This window comes from Plasmodium gaboni, chromosome 8, assembly GCF_001602025.1.
Source record: "Plasmodium gaboni strain SY75 chromosome 8, whole genome shotgun sequence".
In the NCBI taxonomy this organism is placed as follows: Eukaryota; Apicomplexa; class Aconoidasida; order Haemosporida; family Plasmodiidae; genus Plasmodium; species Plasmodium gaboni.
This window is the reverse complement of record NC_031488.1, coordinates 718,453-742,645: the sequence shown is the minus strand read 5'-3', so window position 1 is coordinate 742,645 and position 24,193 is coordinate 718,453. Positions and strand designations below refer to the sequence as shown.

Sequence of the window (24,193 nt, the reverse complement as noted above, 5' to 3'; positions counted from 1 at the left end):
TATTTTTGTAATAATATAATATTTTATCATCATATAATAAATAAATCTTATAATGACAAAGATTTAGATTTATTCAATAGAAATAATTATAATGATTCACTGGAATGTTATTCTTATTATTTTGATGAATTAAAAAATGATCAATCTTTTATTAAGCACTTTGGAAAATATAAAAGTACTGATGCTATTTTTCGACATGACACAGCTAGCCAAAATGAAAAAAAAAAAAAAAAAAAAAAAAAAAATCAAACCAATACTACAAATAACAACAATAATAATATAAATGACATGATAGGAATGTATAAAACAAATGAATTATCAAGTAATAGTTCGAATATATTAAATGAGAATAATTTGAATAAGATCAAATCAAAAGAAGAAAAAAAAGAAAGTAACAATAAAAATGAAAATAGTAATAATTCATTTGATTGTATAGTAAATAATAATGATGATGATTATAATGATAATTATAATGATAATTATAATGATAATAATAGTTATAATAATAGTTATAATAATAGTTATAATAATAGTTATAGTAGTAGTTTTTCGTTTTGTAGTGATGAAAGCTTAAACTTCTTAAAATATATGAAAAAGAAAAGAACAAATCGACTTTATATAGATGAAAATAATATAATAAATATGCTTATTAATATTGGATGTATTTTTATGAATAATATAAAATATAATGCAGCTATTACCTTGAACCATATATATAAAATTAATCAATATAATCTTTTAAGTGATAGACAAAAATTTTACAATTATATACAGAAATCATTTTATAATAATAAAAATATAACATTTCCATATATATATAATCAATATTTTATATCGTTCTTCTTTTTTTTTAAAATACATTATCTTTTCTTTTTAATAAAGTATAAATGTGAGAATGAAATCTTTCTTAAGGCTTATTGGTTTCTCCATGCAGTATATAATATAACTCAAAATTGATATTTTATTAATAAAAAAAAAAATATACATATATATGTAATAAATATATATGTATTTAATAAATATATATGTATGTAATAAATATATATGTATGTAATAAATATATATGTATGTAATAAATACATATGTATGTAATAAATACATATGTATTTATCATCACATTAATGTTCTTATACTTCCGAAAATTAAATTATATTATATATATATATATATTTTTTTTTTTTTTTATGTGTATATGAACATTTATGTAATTTTACTTTTTTAATAAAACTTATTTTTTTACTTTTTTTGAATGGCTTTAAAAAAAAGAAAAATATATATATAATATATATATATAATATATACATGTGTATAATATTACTATACATACATCTTTATATATGTATTAATATTTTTTTTTTTTTTTTTATAAACCTAATAATTTTTGTTTTTGATTGATACACATATTAGTATGAAAGAAAAAAAAAATATATATATTATATAATATATACCATTATATGAATTAAAATGTAATTATTTGCTTAACAAAAAAAGGAATATATTTAAATTTAAATATCATATTTTATTCCCTTGTTACAAAGAAAATAGAGCCTATCCAAATATATATATATATATATATATATGTATATGTATTTATTTATTATAATGCTTCTAATTATTCCTCATATATATATAATATAATGTACCTTTCTGTTTTCCCGTTTTGTGTTGTTTTTCTTTACATTATATTTTTAAATCCTATATTATCTAAAAAGGTATATTTAAATAATAATATTTTGTACATTTATAGTTTGAAAAAGATAGGCTTACCAAAATTGAGAAAGAGGTCATATAGTATATCAGTTCATTCAAATAATAATAATAATAATAATAATAATAATAATAGTAATTATAATAATTATAATAATAATAATAATGAGAATTATGTTCAAAATGGGGATGAAGAAAATTTAAGAATTACTAATTTTGAAAAGGAAGATATAAAAATTAATAAACATTTAAATGTGAATATTTTTCGTACAGAAAAAAACACATCTATATATGATGAAGGGCTGTGTATATATAATATTCTTAAAGATATTGAAATAAAAGATGTAAAAAAGGTACCTTGTTTTGATCCCAATTTGGCTGATATAACAATAGAACATGGCAACAGCAACAACAATAATAATAATAATAATAATAATAATAATAGTAGGGATAATAATGTGGGAAGGAAAAAGAACGAATCAGGTGATGATATATATAGATTAAGACAAAATAAAAAAAGTAGTTACCTAGAAAATTCACTAATTTATAAAGATACTAATTATGAATTGCCATATGTTTTAAATTATTATCCAGATGATATGTTTATTTTCAATTTCGATGGAGTAATAAATTTAAATAAGCAAGAAAAAATTGTTGTTGCATTCTTAACATTTTTAAAAATATTTAAACAACCATTTGTTTTTAATAATAAGAAGATAAACAATTTAATGCTGTATGATTTTATTGAGAAAGAGGGAAATCATATCTTCCAAGATAATGATCAAAAGGATCAAAAAAATGATAGCTCAAAATTAAGTAACAATAATAATGTCAATACATATAATGAATGGGATGGAGGCAAAGACCCATTTATTTTGCATAAGCTTATGCCCAAATTTTTTTATACGAGACTTCTTCATATTTATAAATATTTAAAAAGAAATGAAGATCTTGTTATTGCAATTAAATATATATATGATGAAATAAATAATGTCTGTATAAAATATAATTATAATATTAATGATCTCATAGCATTATCAAATGAAAAAAATGTTCTAGCCAAAAAATTAAATGAAATTAAAAATTCTAAAAGTGTAACATACCAAAATGAAGAATATGATAATAATATAAAAATAAACAAAAATATAAATAAAGAAAATATTAATAATAATAATAATAATAATTGTGATCATATAAATAATTATGAGTTGACAAAAGAATTAACTATGGGAACATTCAATCCTAATATTCTTTATAAATATAAAAATATAGAAAACTTGTTTAATATATTTCCATGTTTTCGTGCTGAATTTGAAGATTTTTATATAAATAATATATATTTGAAATTATATGAAAAATACAAATTGGATTCTAAATATGTACACAATGAATTTAATAAAATTAGAAATAATTTAATGAGTACATACAAAAATGCATATTTAAATTTAATAAAGTATAGATATATATGTAATGATTTAAATGATGAAGAAAGAAAAAAACATGAAACTTTTAATTTTACTTGTATAGATATTATAAATCATAATATTAATATTTTTAAAAAACCTATATATATAATGTCTACTACAGAAAATTATGATTTTATTAAATATACATTAAATGTATTTGGATTACATATCGAAAGACAAGAAAATCATAATTTGCTACGTATTTTTGGATATGATACTTTATATCCATCTGATTCAAATCATTCAAATAAATACAATAAAATTATAACTCAACTAAGAAACCTTTTTAAAACAGATTATTTTAATAAACAACATAAACACAATGAAAAAGATGATTATATTTATGATAAATATAATATTGATATTAATTATTTAAATTATTTTAATAAAACACAAAAAAAAGATTATTATTTTAAGAATAATTTAAATTATATGAATATACTAAAAGAAAAATGTGATCTAATTAATATTATTATAAAATCATTTCATGATGATAACAATTCTATGATACATATCGTCGATCATAAATATGATGATTTAAATGCTTTAAGTAATGATTCAAGAATTCATAAAAAAATCAAATTATATTTTTGTGAATGGGGATATAATACATACGAAGAAAAACAAAAAGCTATATTTCATGATAAAATTAAAACATTCCAAATGTCTTATAAATTAATATTTTTAGCTTGTACTCTTCAAAATTCACCTAGAAGAAAACATACACATGGAAAAGGCTTAGAAACAGATTTTTATTCTAAATTTATGCACAAATATTGTCTACAAAATGGATTGTTATCAAAAGTGGATATGTATAATGAACCTATACAAGACTGAACCTTTTTTTTTTTTTACGATTCAACATGGTAATACATATATATATATATATATATATATATATATATAATTTTTTTGTGTTATAGTTTGCTTCTTTTTTTTTATAAACATAAAAGTTTCTTATTTTTTTAAACATAAATATATATATATATATATATATGATATATTCAAATTCACAAAAATACAATTTTAATTAAAAAAAAAATTATAATAATTTTTTAACAATATAATATTTAATACATATTTATATATTGAATTTTTAAAACATATAACTTTCTATTATATATACATATAAATATATACATATATACATATATGTAGGTAGTGCACATAATATGGTGCTCAAAATTATATTTTTACAAATGTTATTTTTAATTTAAAGATAAAAATTTTTTGTGATTAAAAAAAATAAAATAAATATAATATATATATATATATATATATATATGTTTGTATTTTTGTATATATTTATGGGTTTTTGCTTGGATATACCCATATAGTAATCCAAAAAAATATTTTATAACGCATCGGTATATTTTTGCACGTGCATGTTATATTTCTTATCCAAATTAAATGCGTCAACCAAAAACTCATCTAATTGATATAAATGTAAATTAAGATCACCTGCTGATTGTGCTGCATATACATCCCTTCCTGAATAACGTACTTCATTAATTTCAATATTCCATTTTGGGTTGTCCTTTTTTAATTGTTTTATAGATGCTTCAATACGACGAGAGACATAAAACCAAGGACCCATATTCATATGTTCTTCTTGAGCCCATATAATATCTCTTAAATTTGGATAGGTCTGTAAATCATTCATTATTTGTTTAAATGGGAAGGGTGATAATTGTTCTATTCTTGCGATGGCTATATTATCAATTTTATTTGTATATCTATAATTTAGTAAATCATAATATACTTGTCCTGAACATAATATAATTCTTTTAATTTCTTTTTTATCTTTTAATTTATGACCAAGTTCTTCAGGTAAATAAGGTAAGAATTCAGTATTGGTTAAGAAACTTTCAATGTTATCAAATGCCATTCTCATTTTCAACATTTTTTTTGGTGTTATTACAATTAATGGTTTTCTAAAAGATCTATGCATTTGTCTTCTTAGTGCATGGAAAAAATTAGATGGCTTACTACAATTTATTACTTGCATATTATGTTGTTGAATAATTTTATTATCTTTTTCAATAGAATAGGTAGCTATATCTTCTCTATCATCACATAACTGTAAAAATCTTTCTATTCTAGCAGATGAATGCTCAGGACCTTGTCCATCATATCCATGAGGTAATAACATAACAATACCAGATTGTTTATTCCATTTGGTTTCACCAGATGCAATATAATTATCAATCATTACTTGAGCTCCATTAGCAAAATCACCAAATTGAGCTTCCCATATAACCAGAGCATCTGGATGTTCATAACTATATCCTATTTCATAACCTAAACATGCATATTCAGATAACAACGAATTATTTACTTCGATGGTATGTGGTGTTTTCAAAGAATCAAAAATATTATATGATTCATATGTTATTTGATCATGTAATACAGCATGTCTATGAGAAAATGTTCCTCTTTGTGAATCCTGACCAGATAAACGTGCATGAAATCCATCAGATAATAAAGTTGCATATGCTAATAATTCAGCTGTACCAAAATCAATATTTTTTCCTGTCTCTAAACTATCTATTCTACTTTTAAATAATTTACTTATTATTGGATGAGCATTAAAATTTGGACGTAAGGTAAATATTTTTTTTCCTAGATTTATTAATACATCCTTTTCTACTCCTGTTTTTCTAGAGGGTGAGAATTTTTGTGGTTTCACCATATGCTCCCATTGGGGTAAATATTTTTCCTTAGGTGTTGGTACAAATGATTTTGATTTCTCATATACCTGTTCATAAAAATTAAATATCTCCGTTTTATTATCTTCAAATTCTTTAAGAGTAATAATATTTTCATCAATTAATTTTTTACTGTATATATCTAAAACTGATTTATGTCTTGCTATTACATCATATAATAATGGATTCGTAAATTTAGGCATATCTAATTCGTTATGACCAAATCTTCGATATCCTATAATATCAATAATTGTATCAATATGAAATTTATTTCTAATATCTAATGCTAATTCAAATACATATGTTACAGCTTCAGGATCATCTGCATTTACATGTATAATTGGTATATCTATACATTTAGCTATATCTGTACAATATTTTCCTGACCTTGCATCTATTGGATATGTAGTGAAACCTATTTGATTATTAACAACAATATGTATAGTACCACCAACATTATAACTTGGTAATTTTGACATTTGAAATGTTTCATATGCTATTCCTTGTCCAGCAATAGATGCATCTCCATGTATAGTTATAGGTAATACTTTCTTTTTTTCTATATCATTACAATAATATTGTTGTGCTCTAGCTTGACCCATTAAAATAGGATCAACAGATTCTAAATGAGACGAATTGTCTACTATACCCATATGTATATATCTTTGTGAATCTTCATCATAATAATCAATTTCAACACCTAAATGATATTTTACATCACCAGTATTACCCCATATATTATCACTAAAACCAGTTTTTCCTCGAAATTCTGACATCATTTGTTCTAATGGCTTATGTAATACATTAAATAAAACATTTAATCGACCTCTATGAGACATACTCATCAATACACTATCTACATCTAATTGAGCAGCTCTTTTTATTAATGCTTTCATACCAGTAATTAATGTTTCACATCCATCAACACCAAATCTTTTTGTAGTAGCAAATTTAGCTGCCATATAATTTTCAAAAATAAAAGCTCGAGCAGTATATTCTAAAATCCTTTTTTTCATCTTATTATCATATTCATATTTTTTGTCCTTTTCGATTCTTTGAATAATATAATTTACTATATTTTCATTTGTTATATGCATATATTCAAAACCAATAGTACCACAATATGTTTCTTCTAATCTTTTTAATAAATATCTTAAACTACATTTTTTCATGCCATTACTTGAAAAACCACTAATCGATGGTAAGTCAAAAGAAAATTCTTTATCTAAGTCCTCTTCATTGAAACCAAAATCAACGTAAGACATTTTCTTTTTACAACGTTCATAAGAAACACTAGTATATGGAGGTTCTTTTGGTAACGGCAAAGGATTAATATTAGCATATAAATGACCTTTCTTTTGATACCATCTAATTAATTGAACAATTCTAGCTAAATCATAAATATTTTCTGTTTTTCCTTTTTCAAGCATTTCATTATTTACATATGTAATTCGAAGATTATTATTATTCATAGGCAAATCACTAAAACAATTAATATTATTATAATTATCATTTCTTCTATCTATTTTTAAAGGGTTATTATTATTATTATCCATTTCTCCCACCGGATACATGCTAAATAGGGAGTCCCATGATTTGTGTAAGTTGTTTCTAAAAAGTAAAATAAAAAAGTTTATAAATGAAACAAAAAAAAAAAAAAAAAAAATAAATATATATATATATATATATATATATATATATATATTAATATGATTAAAATTTTCTATATTGTGCCTGTTCCATTTTATACCTGTCTTCTTTCCATATCTTATAGCTATTCTCAATATATGAGGTCATACTCGGGTTAAAATTATAATCATATAAGCAAGAGCTTAAATGAAATGATCGTGTTCTTATATCTTTTCCATTATTTCTTACCAAATTATTTGTGTAAAAAAATTTTCTCATCGTCCGAGAATACATAAAAATATACACATATATATATATATATGTGGTACCTTCTAATATTGTATTTTTTTTTTTTTTTTTTATAATATTTATATATCAAAATATCTTTTTAATTTTCTTTTTTTTTTTTTTTTGGTAAAAAATAAAATAACAAAAAAAAAAAAATAAATAAATAAGTATTATATATATATATATATATATATATATATGCAGATTTATATATAATTATAAGAAGGAATAAATAAAAATTTTACATATGCAACTTCTTAATTGACTATTTTAATATATATATATTTTTTTTAGATGACAAATGCTTATAACTTAATTATATATATATATAATATATATATATATTTCTCATTGCCTTTTGAAATATTAAAAATAAAATAATTTCAAAAAAAAAAATAATAATATCCATATCATTATTTATTTATATAGGTATAAAGAAAACACTTTCATCTTTTTGGTGACACTCATTTAAGGTCATGTCCAAGAGAGGAAAAAAAATATATATTATATATTATATACATATATATATAAAATAAGTATATAAATATATGATATTTTATACAAAAAATATAATACTTAATATAATTACACATATATAATTCATGTTCAAAAAAAAAAAAAAAGAAAAAATTAAAAACTTTAATAAAATAATAGTATTTTCATAAAATTACAGCTACAAGGAAATTATTTGTACCACATATATATTTATATATATATATTTTTTTTTTCCTTTTGTTAGACCAATCTTTTTAATATACTAATAGAACATAAGGTATACATTTAAAAACTCCTTTTTATAATTTCATTTTTTAAAAAGTCAAAAAAAATAAAAAGCAAAACACATACAAATAAAATATAAATAAAACATGCATATGTAAATATTATACATATGTAATTAATAGCTTAAAAATATCCATAAATTCAAAAAAAAAAAAAAAAAAAAAAAAAAAAAAAAAAAAAAAAAAAAAAAAAAAAAAAAAAAAACCCATATTGCACATAAATTATAACACATATGTGTATATATATATATATTTACAAAAAAAAAAAAAAAAAGGCAGTAAAAGAAAAAATTAAGAAATACATGTATATATTTTTTTTCATTATGTAGAATTGTAACTGTACATGAAACACATATTCAATTAATTTAAATACAACACATAATTTTCCTTTTTTATATATTTTAATATATAAATTTGAATATTTGTATATTTTTGATTATGAAAAAATAAAATAAAAATAAATAAATAAATAAATAAATAAATAAAATAAAAAGATAATAAATGAACGCGTTTTAATTTTTAAAGATTATTTAATTATAAGATGGTATTTTTATACAATAAAAAAAAAAATACAAGAACATAGATATATGTATATGTATATGTATGTTTATTTGTTTGTTTAAATCAGTTTATGCTATTTTTATCCCAGAAAATGATTTGTTTCCAGTTTGTCAATAATAACATTTTAAGAAATAAATGAAATATAGATGAATAATGAAACATCCTTATAGTGTTATAATGTGGTATAAGTCTTAATTTTTTACAACGTACAGATGCTGATTGTAATTGTGAACATCTCACACATTGAGGATATAAACGTTGCTTTGTATCATATAATTTAAATAATTTTAAGAAATATAATATAAATTTTCTTTTTTTATAATAATTAACCATATCTTTTATAATTTGAACTGGAGGTTGATGATCACCTATAAACTTTTCATGACATGTCATACCACATGTATGACATCCAGTATCTTTACAAAAATTTTTTAAAATATTTATTTCTCTTTTAGTTGCATATTTCATATCTTTATTCAGGCTCTTCCTTTTGTCTGAATAAACTCCTGGCATTTTCACATCACTAGGAGAGTATTTATTATACCTATAATGAAAAATATATATATATATATATATATATATATATTTATTTATTTATATAATCATGGTATTATTTTATTTTCTTACGTTCCGTTGAAAAGCTTAAAAAACAAATTAGTTAGTACAAAATATCTCAAGTAATTAAAAGTAAATAAGCTCAACTTATTAAATCTTGAAATAACAAATCGTTTGGTGCACTGATACATAATAGAATATTTATTTGTCAACGTTGTGTTAATAAAATAATCAGTACTGTTATATAAAATAGATTTTATCTTTTCGGCTTCATATTGATTAAATAAAATACGAATAATAGCAATTTGGACAGCCTCACTAAATATATTAACATAATAATTAATTATATTTAATTGAAAAAATCCTATAATTCTTGAACTATAATTTGACCCACTTATGAAAAGTATGTATGCTTGTGTCCTTTGTGAAAACATGTTTATATAATGAAATAATAAGAAGGAAGACAAAAGTTGGATAATATAAACAGCTATAAAAAAAAAAAAAAAAAAAAAAAAAAAAAAATATATATATATATATATATATATATATATATATATATGTATTTATATATATTTATATTTATATCAATTTATTTGTTATTTTATTTTTTTTTTGATTACCCAGAAATCGTATAAAGATGGTCTTAAATAAAGCCAAGATACTAAGCACTACATTATACTTAAAATATGTCTTCCATAATAAAAATAATACATCGAATATTAACATTTTTTTAGATGATATAAATTTTTTTAGATACTTAGCAGAAAGGATCTCAGATAATCTGGATTTATATTTCAAGGTAACATAATTTTTTATCATTTTTGGAGATTGTCTAATAAAGGACATTATTTTAGCTTTATTGAGATTATTATTTTTCATATTTTCTAATACTTTACAACTATTAAATATTAAACTAACTTCATTTTTATAAAAACACTCATTACATACTCTTTTCCTTATATTCTTGCCTTTATTAAATAATGTATTGAGTGGTATATTGTAACTTTCATCGTTCTTAAAATTAGACTTGACAAAAAATAAGTTTATAAAAAATAAAAGTAACAAAAATATCAGAAAGTTAAAGAGATTCATTTTATTTTTATAACACGACTCACATTTTATATATTTTATCTGTATATTTATTTATATTTATTTATTTATATTTATTCATTTATATCTATTTATTAATATTTATTCATTTATATCTATTTATTAATATTTATTCATTTATATTAATTTTTTTTTTTATGCGACATTTTTCCAAAAAAATTATATATAAATAATCATTTAAAAAAATATGAATTTTTTTTATTTTTTTCTTTTTCATTATATAAGATTCTATTATCTCCTTGTCTATTTTCTTATTTCCCTTTATTTAAAAAAAAAAAAATATATATATATATATATATATATATATAATCCGACTCGCATCAGGAGAATAAAAAATTATAATATAATATAATATAATAAATGTGTATTATATATATATATATATATAATATATCACAAAAAAAAAAAAAAAAGACTTGAAAAAATATTTTTCATTTTTCATTTATCATTTTTCATTTTTATTATGTTCCTTATAAAATTTGTTGAACCATAAAAACTATACGTATGAAAATTAAGTAAAAAAAAAAAAAAAAAAAAATTAAAAACTAATAAGAATAATAAATATGATAAAATTATGTATGCCTTAAATTATAAGTAAGGCACCTAAAAAAAAAAAAAAATATTATATATATATATATATATATATATAATTATAAAGTAATATAAAAAATGTGCATATATATATATAATATACAATTTCATCATAAGAGGTATGAATAAAATATAGCCTTAATATATTCTATTCTTAGAATAACATAATAATAAATAATACACCTAAAATATATATTCTTTTCTGTTTTTTTTCTTTTTTATTATTTTACAATAATATATAATAATTGACTTATATTTAAAAAAAAAAAAAAAAAATTAATTTTATGTTTAATGAGATAATTTGTTTTATTATTAATACATTTACAACAATGAATCTTTGAAGGCCACAAAAAAAAAAAAAAAAATAAAATATTAAAATTATAAAATGATATATATAAATAATATATCTCATATTTTTATGCATATATTTATACATGATACCTGAAAAAATTATATAATGCACAAAAATATATATATATATAATAAATCACATATATAAAAAAAATTTCACATTTTCATATTTTCATATTTTTAAATTAAAAAAAAAAAAAAAATTCCTGATTAATTAAAATATTTAGATTCATTCATGGCTTTTTTCTTTTTCCTTTTTCCCTTTTCCTTTCTTCTTTATATATGTATAAATCCCCATTTTTATGTAAAAGATGGTGTTAGTATCCAGCATAAAAATATTTGTGACAAAGAAAATATAAGTATAAGCACATTAATCCTTTTGATATTAACCTTATCTGACAAATTAGAATTATTGTCATGTATATATAAATGTATTGACTTAAATATTTGTATCATCTGTATAGTGACAGTTATATAAAAATATAATTGGGTTAATCTGTATGTTGTCATACTATTTAAAAATAAAATAATATTGAATGGACTAAATTTACTAATGCTTTGATAATTCATATTTTTGAATGTATTGTGTGAATTATTTGATAACATTTTTTTATTCGCATGAAGATTATTTTTCATGTTCATATCAGGAAATGTACCTGCACCTCCAAAGACAGACGCATAAAGAAAATAAAGAAAATAAAAAAATATTTTGGTTATAATTAAAGCACACATAATAACAAATTTATATGATATAAAAGAAAGAATATGTAAAAAGGATAAATTAATATCTCTGCATGTTAATAAAAATAAAAATTTTATAATAACTGTTTCAAGAAATAGTAAGATAAATACATAAGATGATATATTAAATAAATTATCAGGATTAAAAGTGGAATTTTTTTTTTGTGCAGTAATTGTTAGTGTATATAATAATATATAAGTGATACTTGACATTAAGGGGATATATAAATCTGCTTTAAAAATACCTACATTGCTATAATCTACATAATTAATATCATTTGAATTATTTCTTACCATATTATTATTACTACTACTACTATTATTATTATTATTATTACTATTATTATTATTATTGTTGTTAATATTATTGGTAATACTCATATATCCTTTATTCTTATCATTATAAAAAAAACTTCCTCCTTGTGAGGCATATTCATTATTCATACTTGAATTGGGCCTACTAAAATTATTATTATTATTATTATTATTATTTAATATAAATGCAGAATTGAAGGTTTTATTTTTTTCAGATGATTCCATTTTTCTTTTCAAATGTGTATATACATAATATGTTCTTGATTCACATAATGCCTTTCTTATATATATATATGGAACCAATATAAATAATATTTTCTGAATAACATATGAATGAGTTACATCAAAATATTCTCTCAATACAGATAATTTATTACATATAAAACTTGTCTGATTTATTTCAATTTTTTTTTCTATTTCATTCATTACCATATTTGCCACTTTTTGTTGAACCAAATTATTTATCTCATTTTTAGATTCTTTATCATTTGTTAATCTTTCAAATATATTATGAACAATACCTTTATCACTACTTGTATTATTCTCTTTATTATTTAAGAATTTATTTTGAAAAAAACTTGATGCAGTCGATCCTATAACACCACTTACTACACTTCCAACAAAACTACTATCACCTGAACTGTTCATATTATTATTAAATTTGTTGTTATTATTACCTGATATGTTCATATTATTTTGTTCGAAATTTTGATCATTATAATTTTGTTTATAATTATTAAATATATTCTTATTATTTAAATCATTATCAGTTTTAACATTATTAACAAAAGAAAGATTATCAGATACAATTACATTTCTTCCTTCCTTTGAATCGTTATTTTTTAAAAATTGGTTAGAATAATTTTGTTGTATCCCCACGTTGGAGTTACTAATGGGGTTATTATTATTTTGAAAATAATCATTGTTATTATTATTTGAAAAATTTTTATTATTATATAATAAATTGCTATGACTAGAAACTTTATTATTTACATTAAAAGTGGTATTAACTAAATTATTTGTAGCATTATTATTATTATTATTATTACTATTATTATTTAATATTATACTGGATTGTTTCATCATTGTTGTGTTTGAATTATTGATATATGAAAATTTTCTATTATCATTATTATTAAAAATATTACTATTATTGCTATTATTATTATTTATTGTACTTGTATTATTTCTATTATTATAACTACTATTTGAAATATCCTTTGTTTTATTTCTGCCTATAATTGGATGAGCTGACACATAATTTGATGAAGACATATTTTTGTTTATGCTATTTGCGAAAGGATGACTAACGTTATCATTTGGATTAATCAAATTATTAACATAAGTATTATCTAACTGTAAATTCTTTTTATTTAATAAATGAGCTGACTCCTCATTTTCTCTATTACTAATATGAGGAGTGCTTCCACTATAAAAATTATTGAAATTGTTCACATTATTCATATTATTCACATTATTCATATTATTCACATTATTCATACTATTCACATTATTCATACTATTCATATTATTCATACTATTCATATTATTCATATCATTAATATTTATATCCATAAAATTTTTATTATTTGTTATATCCATATGTCCCCCTCTTTTCATTACATTACTATTCATATGGTTACCTTTGTTGTAACTCATATTACTCCAAGAATTTTCTTCCTCCTTATTATTTGCATTGTTAATTTTTCGTCGACCGTGAATATTGTAATCTACATAATTGTTATTATAACTCATGTTATCAAAAAATATATCATAAATAAATCAATAAATAAATAAATTTAATAATATCTTATAAAATGAATGTATACATAATTATATTAAAAAATATATATAATATGTACATATATATATTTTTTTTTTAAATGCTTAAGGCGTGATCAAATTATATATACATATATATATATATATATATATATATTATATTTTAAAACAAATTTTTTTTTTTATTATATAAAAAGTACAAATTTTTTAATTAAAAAACAATACGGAAAAATAAAAATATAATTATCACATAATGGTAAGTATATTATATATATAATATTTTTATTTATTTATTTATTCATATCAACGAAAAAAAAAAAAAAATTTTATATAATATAATATAGTATAAAGAAATTTTAACAAGTTGGGTATTAAAATTATTTTATATATGAATATTATATATATATATATATATATATATAATTTATATGTATATTTTTTTTTTTTTTTTTTTTTTTTTTTTTGGAAAAATAAATAAAAGAGCAAAAATTCGTTCTACATATATAATAAATTATATTATATATATATAATGTATATGTTAATTTAAATATATATATATATATAATTATTTTATATAATATAAAATGCATTTAAATGTTTACTGTTTTTATTTATATACTTTTTTTAATATGCACAAAATTTTATTATATATATTATATATTTAAAAGGGACAAATATAAATATTATATATACATATTTATTATTATATATATATATATATATATATATATATATATTTTTTATTTTTATAATTTTATTATTTCTTTTTCTATATTGTATTATAATTAATGATAACATATTCTAAAAATAAGTAGAAATATATTATCTCATAGTTATAAGAATATAATAATTTTAATATATACTACTGCATATTTATTTATTTATTTATTTATTTATTTATTTATTTTTTTATTGTGTCTTCCTGAAATAATAAAAATTTTTATTTTCACAAGGACGAATCATTATATATAACAAAAAATAAAAATAAATAAAATATATAAATAAATAATAGATATAAAATTATTTTAATTTTTCTATTGATTAAAATAATACAAAAAAAAAAAAAAAAAAACATATATTTTTGCAACAGATATAATATATATGTATATATATTTATTTATTTTGTTCATTTGTGTAGTTCATTCTTTGATTGAAAACGTAAAGGTAATCCTTATTAACATATTTTAATAAAACCGAATCTCTAGTTTCATCATTAAACAAATCAACATATTCGTTCCTCTTACATAAACTTAGTAATTTAAAATTTTCCTTCAGGGCAATAAAATAACTACAAAGAAAAAAAAAAAAAAAATACACATATATATATATATATATATATATATATATAACATATTTTTGTAGATAATTATAAAAATGATATAATAATAGACACATATACAATTAAATAAATAACATATTAATAATAAATATATTTGGTATTCCTTTTTTTTTTTTTTTTAATTCATACCGCCAAAAATTGTAAGAGCGAAGCACATTTGAATCGTTTACATAAAAATCATCATTCTTTTCTAATATATAAATAATTTTATTTTTTAAAGAAGATAAATAAAAATGAAAAGGAAATAATGATATTTTTTGATTTTCTATATGTTTTTCATTTTTATTTAAATAATTTATTATATATTCATAATTAATATTATCATCATTTTGTGTGGAATAAATATTACTATTATTATTATTATGATTATCATTAGGAAGTAACACAAGTGTTGATAAAAAATGTTTGGATCCTTCATTTAATATATTTAATATATCATTATAAGAAAAAACTAAAAAATATAAACGCATACATAAAACCAAATAATTAAAATCCTCTTTACTAATGTTCATTTCATCGTCAGCTATACAATTTATATAATTATTTAAATTTTGAAGATATATATTCTTCGATTTCCTACTTAGATCTATATATAAACACGTATTGATATAATAAAATAAAATACTAATATTTAAAAAGGCTGGGACTTTATATATAATATCATCTATTGAATTATAACTATTTATTATTTCTTCATTAATAGATATATATTTTTTATTATTTGTTTGCATAGAATTCTCACATGTAGTATATAATATATTAGATAAACCTTTATATAAGTTTAAAAAAAAAAATGGTAGACTTTTTTTTTTTTTATCTTTTATATTTTTATTATCACAATAATAATAATATTGACCTATTTTATAATATCTATCTTTATCTTTTATAGTATCATATTTTATAATATCCTTATCATAATAATCTAAACATTTTTTTACTTTTAATATAATATCATACATATAAAATATTAATATATTAAGTGATATACGAATACCACATATAGATAATATTTTCATTATTTCGCTCTTAATCTTTATTTTTTCTATATATTCATATAATTTATTTTCATCTTTAATTATTATATTATCTTTATTTCTTTTCTCTACATAATCTTTTATATTCTCTATATCATTATTATTTATTAAGAATGTCACATCATTATCATCTAAAGATGATAAAAATATTTTGTCCGTTTTAAAATCATCACATTTTTCTTTTAATACTTGTCTTATAAAATTTTCATATTCTTTTTTCCTACCTAAAAAATTATTCTCTTCTTTTTCATGATAATTTAAAATAACCTTTTCTAATTCTTCAATACGTTCAATCGACGAAAAATATTTTTTTTTATTTATGTCACATGGAAAGATGTTGTAAATGAACTTACATCTATAAAAAGTTACACAAGGTGTGAATCTACGCATACTTCAAAAAAGCAAAAAAAAAAAAAAAAAAGGAAAATTAAGAAATTCAAGATATTCAAGATATTCAAGAAATTAAAGAAATTAAAGAAATTCTCACATTCATGATAAAATATGAAATCATTTTATATATATATATATATGTATTTTTTTTTTTTTTTTTTTTTTTTTCTCATTTCTTTGATTCAGTGTAGTTGAAAAATATGATCCTTTTTATTCATGATCAAATTCAAACTACTCTTATATAATTCACAAAAAAAAAGAAACAAATTATAATTATATATATATATATATATATTTGTAAATTTCTTAAATATTGAAATATTTTAATTTTTTTTTTTTTTTTTTTTTTTAAACATTGATGAATTCAAATTTAAACTGTTACATTTTAAATATATAAAAATATGAAAAAATAAATAATATATAAAAAATATATATATATATATATATATGTAATATATTATGTATATATTATTCTACGTATCATATGTTATAAATTTTTATATTATATTATATAATTGCAAACTCATTTACTTTTTTTTATTTTTTCATTTATTTATATCTTTTTTAGGAGTATTCAATAACGTTTTCCTTTATATAATTTTACCGTCATATTTTAAAACGTAAAAATAAATTATTATCAAGTTTATATATATATATATATTTATATATTTATATATATTTTTATATTTATATCCTTATAGGAAAAAAAAAATAATAAAACAACACACAAATAGTTAAATGAAAATAATATAAATAAACATTTACACACACTTATAATAAATATGTACACATAAAGTGAATACTAAAAAAAAAAAAAAAATAAAATAAAATAAAATATAAATAAATAAGGAATGATATGATATAAAATAAAACAAAATACAATAAAATAAAATAAAGTAATAATATGAAATGATAATATCTGTAAGTATATGGATAAAAGATAAAAAAAAAAAATTCATATATAAATCATGAACGAAAAAGTAGCTAATTTTAAAATATGCAGATGAATTCTTTTTTATGTCAAATAAAATATTCTATATATATATATTATATATTTATTACTATTCTTACACAAAACATATATGCATGTGCCGAGTATACATAATAATATCAGCACAAGGAAAGATATTATAAATAAATATACAAATATATATATATATATATATATATATATATATATAATAGGGAGAATATAATATATTATCTATTTATTATTAATATAAATATCAACAAAAACATTCTAAAATATTATTATATGTAGATAAAAAAAAAAAAAAAAAAAAAAGTTAAAACTTTTTAACTATTTTATCCTTATAAATAAAAACTGAATTAATTATATCATTAAACACTACATTTAAATTATGACGCATATTGCAATAGCTAAAAATTTCTGTGTTTGTTATATTATAAGCTTCAAGTATTTTATAAAATGTTTTTCTAGGATCTATTATACTATATATATCATCTTCAAATAAATATTTTTCAAAAAAATATGTTTCAACATCATTATTAAATCGTATATGTCTATTATTATTTTTATTTTTATCAGAAGATGTATTATTACATTTTTTTAAAATAGATTTTAATGGTTTCGTTTCTTGATTTGTATTTAAATTAATACTTTTAATTTCTATTTTGTTATTAGTATCATTATTAAGAATAACTTCATTATTGGATAGATTCCTTTTTCTAATAACACTACAAGAATTATGAATATTATAATTATTATCATTATTATAATTACTATCACTGCTATAATTACTATCACTACTATAAATATTATCACAATGGTAATTATTATCACACTTATATTTATTATTATTATTATTATTATCATAATTGCTATCACTACTATCATTGTTATCACTACTATAACTATTAATACTATCCATGGAATCATTTTTACAATGTGTAAACTTTTTTTGAGCATCAGCCAAATGTTCATCACCTGATATTAATTCACTGTTATTATCACTTTCAAAATCGTTAAAGGTATCACTGCTTATATCGCTATTCATATATCCATCATCAATATTATTATTATTGTTCATATTATTATTATTAATATTTATGTTATATGAAACACCTTCAAATGATTTCTTTAAGTTCGAACAATTCGATGTATTATTATATAATATATTTGATAAAAGTGAAAATAAATAAAAATTCTTTTCATTTATATTCTTATTAAAACAAAATTCTCTTAAATTATCTTTATTATCTTCAACACATTCATCATTATTTTCATCCTCAATATTAATTTGATTTTTATGAATTATTTTATTTTTTAAATTTAATACACCATCACATTCTTTACATTCTCTTTCGATATAATTATCATATGAAACATTTTGTTCATTTTTACATGTTAAATTATTTTCATTTAAATTTTTATTTTCTTCCATATTTTTATTATTATTATCAATATCTCCATTTATCTCATTATCGTCACTACAATAATCATAGTTATTATTATCATCATTTATTTCCTTGTCTACATCATATTCATCATTTTCTTTGTTATCATCCCTTTTTAATAATTTTAATTTTTTTAAAAGTTTAGTTCTTTTAGATCTTTTCTGTTTTGTGTTATTATTTGAACTATCACATTTGTTACTTCCCTCCATTGATGGGTTTATTAAATCGCTAGTATCGCTTTTATTAAATCTGCTATTATTTTGCTTCTCCCCATTTTTATTAATAAATAGAGAGAATCTTTTTTTCCCTGTCTGATTAGATATCTGAACATTTTTATAATTATTACTATTACTATTATTATTATTATTATTATTATTATTAGTAGTAGTAGTAGTAGTATATTTATTATATCCTATATTTCCTATCAACTTCTTTTCATCCTTACAATTTAATCTTCTCCTACTCTTATTAAATCTTATATCATTTTTAATACTCTCAAAATTTATATTGTTCTTTAATAATAGTCTGAATATTTTGTTTATATTATGTGTTATGAATATACGTATGAGCACTAGTAATTTACTAAAGAATCCAACTATTGTAAGAAGAATTAAGAAAGAATAATACACTTTAATATAATTAAATAATTTTTTAGGTACATCAATAAAACTTATGGTAAAAGTTTTTAAATAAAATAACAGAATTAAATAAAATAATAAAGTTATATGTGTCTGTAACATTTTTTCCTCCATCCTATCATATTTATATTGTAATAATATATATATATATATTTATTTATTTATATATTCTATATAGGGTTAAATATATTTTTGTTCTTCATGTACTCACGATTATATACAAAAACAATTAAACAATACCACATATATATTATATATATGTAATTTTAATTTCTTCAGACATTCATATAAAGATATTATAAATGTGGTATTTACACAATATAGCTACATAAAATATATAAATACATACATATATATTTATATATTAATAATGCCTTGTTCTTATTCTTCCTATTATTACATACAAGTAATTACATATTTTCTTTTATCAAAGTTTTATAAAAATTTTTGTTGTGACTTCTATAATTGTTTATAAATAAAACATATTCAACTTTATTACAATCAAATGGTCTTTCTCATATCTTATATAAAATATATATATATATATATATATATATAAATCTATATATGTAAGATTTCTTTATTTTTCTTCTTCTATTTCATATATGCTAATACTTTAAAAAATAAAATTTAAAAGGTATGCCTCAACATATATAAATATATTATATATATTATATATACACTACTTGCATACACTTTTATAAAATATATATATATTTATTTATTTATAATTCTTAACAGTATATTGTCTCAAATTATAAAATCACATCATTTTATTCTTTATACATATATATATATATATATCATATATATTATAAAAATTACAGACGATGTTTTCTTTTTCATATATATATTGTTAAAAAAAATTTCGTTTATTTTATATTTTTTTTTTTTTGTATAAAAATATTTTTTAAATTAAAATAAAATATAATATCAACTTTTTTTTTTTTTTTTATAAATATATTTTTTATATTAAAATAAAATATTATATATTATTTATTTTTTTTTTTTTTTTTAAAAAAAAAAAAAAATATTATTTTATATTTTTATTTTTTTTTTATAAAAATTACAGACGATGTTTTTTTTTTCATATATATATTGTTAAAAAAAATTTCGTTTATTTTATATTTTTTTTTTTTTGTATAAAAATATTTTTTAAATTAAAATAAAATATAATATAACATCAACTTTTTTTTTCTATTCAAAAAAAAAAAAAAAAATAATAATATATATATATAATATTATCATTACATTTTTAACATTATATTCAAGATAATCTATATATATATATATATATATATTTTATATATATTTCATATTATTTTATAAAATATATAATAATATTATATTTTTGTATGAGTTTTTTTTTTTTTTTCTTTTTCCTATATTTATTTTAATTAATTTTTATATTTAAAAAAATTAAAACGAAAATAAAATTATTATATTATATATGTATATATATATATATATATATATATATATGTGAGGTATTTTATTCTTTATTTATTTTTTACAGGCACAAAAAATATTTAATATATATATTATTTATATATATAATATATATTATATATATGTATTTTAATTTTATATATTATGAATTTATTTATTATATATATATTTTTTACTTATATAATAAAATATACATATGCTAAATATATATAATAATATATTATTAATAATAATATATAAAAATTTGAGTGAAAATGTATAATATATATATATAAAATAATTTTTAATATTATATCTCAAAACATGTTAAAATATTATATATTATATTATATATATATATATAATATATATTTTATTATATAATGGCATAATATAATTAATAACATATCATTTTTGATTTTTATATTTAATATATATTATTTTTTATTTATAAAATGCTTTATATATGAAAATATATATATATTATATATATTTATATAAATAATACATACACTTTTTTTTTTAATATATATATAAAAATATATATTGTATAAATATCAAATTATAAATAATAAATATATATTTATATATTTATTAATTAATTTATATATTATCGATGAAAACAAAATAAAAATTTCTTTCATTATATTACAAATTTGAATAGTGCATTTTTTTATATTTCTAATATATGAAACAAAAAAAAGGTTAAAAAAAATTAAATAAATGCAAAAATGATATAGATTAATAATATATATAATATAATATAACAATATTTTTTATTTATGTACCACATAAAAAAAAAAAAAAAAAAAAAAAATTATTAAATATAATAATGAATTTCAACAATGTTTAAATAATTTAAAAATATATATATATATATATATTAAATGTATAATCATATTTGACCATTCAAATTCTATACAAAAAATTAATTATATATTTTATTGACGAATTATAAAAAAAAAATGAACATATTATATAAATGTTTATATTATTGCACGTTTAAAAACAAAGTGTATAATAATATATATATATAATATATATAATATATATATGTGTCTATTATATATATATTTTTTTTTTTTTTTTTCATATTATGTTATTTATACGAATAACCAATAATCACACTAATAATGATATTATAATTTTCAAGGAAGGTGTATTATAATAAATATATTCTACATTTTTTTACAACATGTTCATCTTTCTATTCATATGAATGTATATAATTATATAAACTTGTTTTTATTTTCTTCTTCATATTTTATATACGTAATGAATTATTAAGTTGAAAATAGGACGAATAAAAAAGAAAAAAGAAAATAACAAAGAACAATACAACCAATTTATTATTTTGATATATTTGAAGGACATAATATAAATGTAAACATATATATATATATATATATATATATAATAAATGGGAATGATAATATATGATTAATGAGAAGAGTAAATTATTTCTATTCATCCATTTTAATTTCTTTCTTTCATTTTTATCTATTCCTTCATATAAATCATATTTTCGATTATAAAGTATAACGACCTCTATTCCTTTTGTTTATTATATATAACCTGTTTATTATTTAATATAACGTTCTTTATATATATATATATATATATATATATATATATTTTCTCTTTTCGTACTAGATATTTATAAAAAATAATATAATTAAAATATGAACATAAAAGAATAATATATTTTTCTTATATAAATAACCAATATGTGTGAACTTAAATTTAAGTAATCCAATTTTTTTGATATTAAGAAAATAATATACAGAATAATACACAGAACTATATTACACATTAAAAAAATTACACATTAAAAAAAAATACTTCCTCAATGATATAATATATATATATATAATACAAATATATATTTTTTTTATAAAGGCAAAAAAAATGTAGAACTCAATATATATTAAATATTTGATACCTTTAAAATATGGAATATTTTTACATATTCATAGTTTTATATTTTATAAGTGGCCATAAAAAAAAAAAAAAAAAAAAAAAAAAAATTATGGTCAGTATAAAATGAACACAGAATAAAGTTTGTTTATATGTACATAAAATAATTCGTTTGTTCTTTTTTTCTTTTTTTTTTTTTCTTTTTTTTCCTTTTTTAATTTTTATTACATACCTGTACTTTGTTATAATAATTATTATTTTATATATATATATATTATTCCAGATATAATTACAATATATAATTTTTTCTTGACTTTATTGAATATATTAATTTAAAAAAAATATATATATTAACACATTAACAAATATAAATATACTAATAATATATATATATATATATATAATATACATAATATTTTTATGTATGTCCTGTATTTTTTTTTTGG

The 24,193-nt window shown here is 17.7% G+C and overlaps 7 protein-coding genes across 7 annotated transcripts in view; 2 read left to right on the top strand and 5 right to left on the bottom strand.

The window, feature by feature from the left end:
• Window positions 1-957, top strand: part of PGSY75_0820900 (hypothetical protein) — a gene marked incomplete at both ends in the record, with an annotated part of 4,934 nt that extends 3,977 nt beyond the window's left edge. The window contains one exon of the mRNA XM_018785334.1: window positions 1-957. This exon is cut by the window's left edge and continues 455 nt beyond it. Coding sequence (XP_018642301.1) covers window positions 1-957 — 957 coding nt within the window.
• A 680-nt stretch (window positions 958-1,637) lies between these two features.
• PGSY75_0820800 (hypothetical protein) lies at window positions 1,638-4,010 on the top strand (the record flags this gene model as incomplete). Its single annotated transcript, XM_018785333.1, has 1 exon — window positions 1,638-4,010. One exon carries the CDS (start codon window positions 1,638-1,640, stop codon window positions 4,008-4,010), a length of 2,373 nt encoding a protein of 790 aa, XP_018642300.1.
• A 517-nt stretch (window positions 4,011-4,527) lies between these two features.
• On the bottom strand, window positions 4,528-7,789 carry PGSY75_0820700 (2-oxoglutarate dehydrogenase E1 component; the record flags this gene model as incomplete). The annotated part of the gene is made up of 2 exons (XM_018785332.1): window positions 4,528-7,492; window positions 7,632-7,789. 2 exons carry the CDS (start codon window positions 7,787-7,789, stop codon window positions 4,528-4,530), a joined length of 3,123 nt encoding a protein of 1,040 aa, XP_018642299.1.
• A 1,412-nt stretch (window positions 7,790-9,201) lies between these two features.
• On the bottom strand, window positions 9,202-10,785 carry PGSY75_0820600 (putative membrane protein; the record flags this gene model as incomplete). The annotated part of the gene is made up of 3 exons (XM_018785331.1): window positions 9,202-9,682; window positions 9,766-10,180; window positions 10,314-10,785. 3 exons carry the CDS (start codon window positions 10,783-10,785, stop codon window positions 9,202-9,204), a joined length of 1,368 nt encoding a protein of 455 aa, XP_018642298.1.
• Window positions 10,786-12,045: 1,260 nt separating this feature from the next.
• Window positions 12,046-14,556, bottom strand: PGSY75_0820500 (C-13 antigen; the record flags this gene model as incomplete). The annotated part of the gene is made up of 1 exon (XM_018785330.1): window positions 12,046-14,556. One exon carries the CDS (start codon window positions 14,554-14,556, stop codon window positions 12,046-12,048), a length of 2,511 nt encoding a protein of 836 aa, XP_018642297.1.
• A 1,140-nt stretch (window positions 14,557-15,696) lies between these two features.
• Window positions 15,697-17,346, bottom strand: PGSY75_0820400 (hypothetical protein; the record flags this gene model as incomplete). The annotated part of the gene is made up of 2 exons (XM_018785329.1): window positions 15,697-15,871; window positions 16,052-17,346. 2 exons carry the CDS (start codon window positions 17,344-17,346, stop codon window positions 15,697-15,699), a joined length of 1,470 nt encoding a protein of 489 aa, XP_018642296.1.
• A 1,286-nt stretch (window positions 17,347-18,632) lies between these two features.
• Window positions 18,633-20,516, bottom strand: PGSY75_0820300 (hypothetical protein; the record flags this gene model as incomplete). Its single annotated transcript, XM_018785328.1, has 1 exon — window positions 18,633-20,516. The coding sequence occupies one exon, from the start codon at window positions 20,514-20,516 to the stop codon at window positions 18,633-18,635; it is 1,884 nt and encodes a 627-aa protein (XP_018642295.1).
• Between the last annotated feature and the right edge of the window lie 3,677 nt (window positions 20,517-24,193).